The sequence below is a fragment of the Fopius arisanus genome, unplaced genomic scaffold (genome assembly GCF_000806365.1).
Source record: "Fopius arisanus strain USDA-PBARC FA_bdor unplaced genomic scaffold, ASM80636v1 scaffold00139, whole genome shotgun sequence".
NCBI classification, from domain to species: Eukaryota; Metazoa; Arthropoda; class Insecta; order Hymenoptera; family Braconidae; genus Fopius; species Fopius arisanus.
This window is the reverse complement of record NW_011887878.1, coordinates 152,080-158,550: the sequence shown is the minus strand read 5'-3', so window position 1 is coordinate 158,550 and position 6,471 is coordinate 152,080. Positions and strand designations below refer to the sequence as shown.

The window sequence follows — 6,471 nt, the reverse complement described above, 5'->3', positions numbered from 1 at the left end:
AACAAAAAAGATATCGATTAAAAAAAAAAGTTCTGAGGGACCCATAAATCTCCACGTTTCACACGATTCTCAATCGTTTGAATATATATTTGCGAGACAATTTTTCCCCAATTTGTTGAACAATTTTTCGAATTTACAGAAGTGAATTCATTTTTCACATTCCGTCCATCGATTGTTTCTCCATCATACCCCCACTCCGCTCGATATGGGATGTTTTCTTTCGTCACGATTTCCTGGAATTATCGACACTCGCGCGTTTGCTGGTCTTTCCGAATTATCGACACGCTCGGGCTCGCGCTCTGCTTTATCTATACCCACGCCCTCCAAAAATTACCGACACTCTTGCCCTCGCGACCTGTTTGATTCACAGGTACACCCGCAAAATTAGTTCGGCTCGGGCGGCCAGACAATTTCGCGGTTGAAGCTTCGCCATTGGCGTTAGCAATTTCCCCTATAATCTCTGATATAAGTATGAAGTCAATTCCTCCTGCCTTAAGCCTACTACGCATGCGCAAGTGTCCTTACTTAGTGTACGCAAAAAAAGTACGTTTTTATTTTTTATTAATAAAACCATTTACTCCTTAATTATGAAACCTTGATTATAATGACCACCAAACTATTCTCCATCGGTTGTAATTATTTTTGAATTGTTTCATCATAACTTCTGCTCATTATTATTGTAAAAATGGAAAAATCTATTAAACAACAACTAATTACGCCCAAATTATAATTATGTTCTCCTAAATTCCACCAAATTACCACCTGAATATTTATGAAGAAAAAAGTTTGAAAAGTTAATAAAAAAATTATATTTCTTCCAAATGCACAGTGCCCTCCCTGTATCATACCTTAGAAGATGCGCACGAAAAGCCCACGCGTGGGATTTTAGCGCTCGTCTGGCATCACTGCTGAGTAGCTAGTCGACTGACGGACATACAGTCGGTCACTTAAGTTCGTGAACAAACTGAAGTTGCAACCTGTGTATTTTATACGGGTTGCAGCTTCAGTTTGTTCACAAACTTGAGTGACCGACTGTACACCCCAGCATTGCGTGTGGCGCCCTCCCTCCTGTAAGGCGAGGTACTTCGATGCCTGTGGGGTCAGTCAAACCCCCTGAACTGAGCCTCTACTTATGCCAATCCTCTTTAATAGTTTCTGGTATGACTTGATGACGTTCGGATTAGTTCAGGCGCCACCGCTCTCCAATATAACTGGTGAAACGTCTTTGTGCTGAACCTCCTCGATTTGCTTTGGCCTGGAAAACCCTGTTACAATCCCTGGAATATTCGGTAATTTTCGTTATATATATGACTGCTTAGCCCGGTGTCGCATTATTTGGTACGTCGAGTCATCAATATCGAGCTGTGTACATTCCAAATAACTTAAAGTTAATAACTCATTTCCATTAAATCGAAATCCCGTTTTTAACCGAACAAATATCACCATTCTACTTGAAAGTGTGGTCTCTGAGGCAAATAACAATTCCAGTGTATTCCGAGGAAGCAAAATGGCCGCGGCCGACTCATCAGCGGACGACAGTCTTTATCCAATTGCAGTTTTAATCGATGAATTGAAGAATGAAGACGTTCAGGTGAGTTTCATACTGTGAAAGAACTATGAATGATGTTTTAGAATATAGAAAAAGCATGTGGAGGGCCGAGTTGTGGATTATAATTATGATCGTATAAGTTTCACGTAACCTGTACGTGTGAAGTATCCAACGAAGCGTCGAACGCATTATTAAGACTGCACTCATAATGTGAATGATTCATATGTTAATTTGAGACTTATTGCTACTGTATGATTTTAGTAGATAATTGATCTTTACCGCTGAGCTGGCAAATCGATATGGATTTATGATTTCTATATTGGTTGGTCCCCAATAAATAGCAGAGTCCGGAGAGCATAATAGAATTTCGTCAAATGACCGACCATTTCTTTCCGGAATAATTTTCCTATAATGAACGAAAATTAATAGACACGTTTTGTAAGGCCCATTAGTGAGAGCTTTACATAACGAAAAAGACATTTGGAGTCTTCACTTCTGCGTATAGTGATGCAAGCTAGCAAAGCAGGAAACGCCGATAGAAATGAGTTTGTATTGGAATTTGAGCAGATTTTTTTTTCAAGAAATTTTCTCAATTATATAGGAATTGTTCTCAGCATTTCTCCACATATTAGTTGTACTCAAAAATTATTTCTGCAGAAATTTCTTCGATTACAAAAATGAAAATTCTCTAACATTCATTTATAAGCACTTCTTTCTGTAAACAATTTAACGAAAACAGCCGCTGTTAAGTTAAGTCTCAAATTTTAGTCCATCATTACTACTTTATTCAGTATTTCTTATAATTGTTTTTTTTTTTTTCATTTCGAATTTTACACTTTTAGCTACGACTAAATTCAATCAAGAAGCTGTCTACAATTGCCTTGGCTCTGGGGGCTGATCGGACCAGGAGTGAGCTGATGCCCTTTCTCACAGAGACGATTTATGACGAAGATGAGGTTCTCTTGGCACTTGCTGAGCAATTGGGCTCATTTACGCCTCTGGTCGGAGGTCCTGAGCATGTTCACTGTCTTCTACCACCTCTTGAGACTCTGGCAGCAGTCGAGGAAACTGTCGTGAGAGACAAAGCTGTGGAGTCCTTGAGGAATATCGCTGGACAACACAATCCTTCATATTTGGAGGAGCATTTCGTACCTTTGGTACAGAGATTGGCTGCTGGGGACTGGTTCACATCAAGAACTTCGGCCTGTGGATTGATCAGCGTCTGTTATCCCCGGGTCAGTCCAGCGACGAAAGCAGAACTACGAAACCATTTTCGAAATCTCTGTCAAGATGACACTCCCATGGTTAGAAGATCCGCTGCTTCTAAGCTGGGGGAATTTGCCAAGGTCGTGGAGATCGAATATTTAAAATCGGATTTGATACCCATGTTTGTTATCCTGGCGCAAGACGAACAGGTAAGCTATGAAGTTGGATATGTTTATGGACGGGTTGGAAGGGAAAGAAATAGAAGATCATAAAATCATGTCAACAGATCCGAATTATTTTTGCACTACTTCACCTTTTTATGAAAGTTTAGACTCATACTGAACTCAATCATATTTGTAGCAAAGCTCAAAATTCAAGCGAATCCATCAACAAACAATCCGCGATGATTGTCAGGGCTTTTCTTCATTTCTTAGGCTCACGATCACCTTCCTCTCTTAAAAACCAAGATATGATGTCCTCATGCAAAAGTTGGCTCATCCAATTCTGTTCATTGTTGCTGCCAAAGGGAAACTTCGCAATCGCCCGATTTTGACATTTTGTAATTTTCATTGGAAATGATGTAGAATGGTTTGAAACACGTTAAAATACGAAGTTTGACCACAATGTTTGTCTGACCCCTCCCACCTTCCGCCCTTTCTCGAAAATTGAATTTTAGAAAATAGAACAGTAAGACCCAAAAAAAAAATCGAAACAATCTGCAATTTTCTCGTATCATGGATCCTAACAGAACTAACATTTTAAAGAAAAAGTAATTGCTTTTTCAAGTTTTTTGCAAATATTTGCAACAGTAGTAGGCTGATTTAACATTTTTATTTTTCAAAATATTCATCTCGATCTACTTTACCTCAATCAATCCAAATATGTATATTCGTTCTCGCTAAATTTTCGAAATATTCAAATTTTTCTGTTTTTTTTTCCAAAGAAAATTTGTTAACACGGTAATGGTGCGCAGAATTGATTCATCAATTTGATATTTGGCACAGAGTTGCCAGACGGCTTTTTTTTTTCACAATGTTTTTTTGATTTTTTACAGTCACACTTAATCCAGTGAAGTGAATCACGCGAAGAATTGACACTTGTCGAACCAACTAGTTGATATTTCGTTCAGAGCTTATTATGATCTACCCTACTCTGGAAAAATCAATAAAAATTTTTGACAAAATTCGCCGTCTGGTCACCCTGATTTGGCATTAAATTTCCTCTTGGTATCGAAATGTTTGGTATCGGCGAACGACAGAATCGGCTCATTAGTTTATTAGATATTTCATCTCTTCTGTTTTTTTAACAAAATTTTGTTAGCCCGCTAGTTTCGTAAAATTTCCGCACCAATTTGAAATTCAACATGAAGTTTACTCCTGGCAATTAACCATTTATGATTGAAAAATGACAATATTAGATCATTAACTTATGAAATATTCAAAATTACCTTTCTAAAATATTTTTAGTATCCAACCGATTTCAATTTTTCACATCTCCAAATATTCTGATTGATGTAATCTATCTCAATCAATCAAAATATTATACATATTACCTCTCGATACTGAATATACGAGATATTTCATTTTTTTTCTTGAAAAACAGTATGTCAATCAAGAACATTTCCAAGCTACAGATCTCATCATAAGAAATTCTCCAGAATTTTCAGCAAATTTCCTAATTTGAAACATCGGCAATGCAAAATTTGACATACAGCGATTTCAGCATGTGTTCTAGCCGTTGGGAAACATACCATCAATTTTTCGATGGTGATGAAAAATTGAAAAAATCAGTCAAGGATATGCTCCCTGTCACGTCCTCGCTGTCATATGCTTACAGCCTCCGCGTATTTTCGTATGTCGCATGGGAAAAATGATGGCATTTCACATGCATAGACAATAGACCATTGTAATTTTCGAATTCGGCAAATTTACCACCAACCTATACCATGGCCATATTAGCCGGTTACGTTCAGTAAATTAATATGTATTTCTTTGAACCTATGGGATTTTTTTCGCTTATGTGCAAATCTAGAAAGCTGATGATTGGAGATCGATGATTTTTCTTAGAGAGAGAAACAATGAGAGTAATACTTGATCTCATGGCATTCCGTCATCGTACATTTATTCAAGAAAATTAAATTTAATCAGACAACATCCAGATTGTAACTTTGATGATAAATTGTACTTGCTCCTGAATAATAGAAAAGAAGGAAAGAAAATCAAGTAACTGTCTTAGGCTTCGGAGAGAAAAATACGACGAAACTACCCTGACTTTTCTATAAAATTAATCAGGTATCCCACTAATTTTCTCATAACAGTCACTGAAAATCGTTGAACTACTCACAAATTTTGAGATCATCCATATAAAAATTAAACTGAAACAGATAGAAATTGATATACCGGTACGAGAAAAATTACCACCGTGACACGAAAAAAACTACCACGTAGCGTCTCAGAATTTGTGGTACCCAGGTAAAATCATTGAACTATACACACGTAAAAAGTGATAAACTGGCAGGAAAAAAATTGTGGCCTTCAATAGAAAATCTTTGTCATATTTGGAGGGGAAAAAGGTGTTAGGGCGTAACAATATTCTCTACAAACTTTATCAAACTACTGTTTTTTTTGTTGTTCCATGGGAGATAGCTGATTAATAATAAAGATTCATAATAATAAATCTTTGATTTTAGACAAACAAATAAAATTAAGGTCCGGGTGGACTATCTATCCAAGGCGATCTTTGGTTCAAATTTTATTTTGTTAGACTAAAATAGGGGAGACAGGGGCCAAACGGGCACCGTATGAAAATAATCGAGGAATGCCATTGTAGGGAACTGCGTAAAGCTGTTGTTGCTAATAAATTCTTACATCCTGAAATTATCGTAGAGTACACGGGAAAATTTTCAACTTAATGAAATGTTCATTTCATTAAGTTGCAGTAATACAATAAATCCCTGTTTTTATTTTTTATTCAGGAAAAGAATAACTCAAATTTTCAATTAACCGGACTTGATAACTTATTGACAATTTTTGTTTTTTACGGAAAACGAGAGAAAAAATATTTACAGCCAAGATATTAACTGCTGCAGCGCCCTTGGATTTTTACATGAGAAATTTTCATTTTTACGATGTGAAGTCACAAAATATCAAAGCAGCGAGTGATGTTTACAAATCGGGTATAATGAAATAAACAGAAGGCTCCATGTTTGCGTTTTTTTGTTTCATTGTTTCACTTCATTATCGAGTCATTATTTTCACGACGTGAAATTGTTCTTTATCGTGACGAATGCTCGCATATGTTTTTGACATTGTTTGGTTTTTTTTCGAACGGAATTTGCATTTTTAATATTCTATGATGGCACAATTCTCTGGAATTGACTTCATTTTTCCGTGTCCGTTTTGCACCCATGTCGCCTATATTATATTAGCAGTTGGCCATTTCTAACGGTAGAAGACATGATTGTTACTTCACATGTTATTTTTTATTTTTTTTTATTTTTCCATTAATTTCATTGACGGTTGGCTTTCGAATGGATATGAACAGGCATGGGCAAAGTCGGATCCTCGGGAGCCGGGGCCATAAAACCCTATTAGACCCATTATTATACAATACCCCAATTGCGTGGAGCCCAGCGTAGTCAGGGTGGGAGTAGCAGCGTGTACGAAGTGGGGCGCAGTTAGACAGAGAGAGCACCACGCGCTTTCCTTTCAAATTTT

General features: G+C 37.0%; 1 protein-coding gene across 2 annotated transcripts in view; it reads left to right on the top strand.

The window, feature by feature from the left end:
- Positions 1–1,207: 1,207 nt before the first annotated feature.
- The window catches only part of Pp2A-29B (Protein phosphatase PP2A regulatory subunit A), a 41,226-nt gene continuing 35,962 nt past the window's right edge, over positions 1,208–6,471 (top strand). The window contains exons 1-3 of one of the 2 annotated variants that reach the window (XM_011314002.1): positions 1,208–1,289; positions 1,489–1,591; positions 2,392–2,964. In XM_011314002.1, the coding sequence (XP_011312304.1) occupies positions 1,508–1,591; positions 2,392–2,964 (657 nt within the window). In that variant the 5' untranslated portion in view covers positions 1,208–1,289; positions 1,489–1,507. The other variant, XM_011314003.1, reaches the window with a different exon arrangement.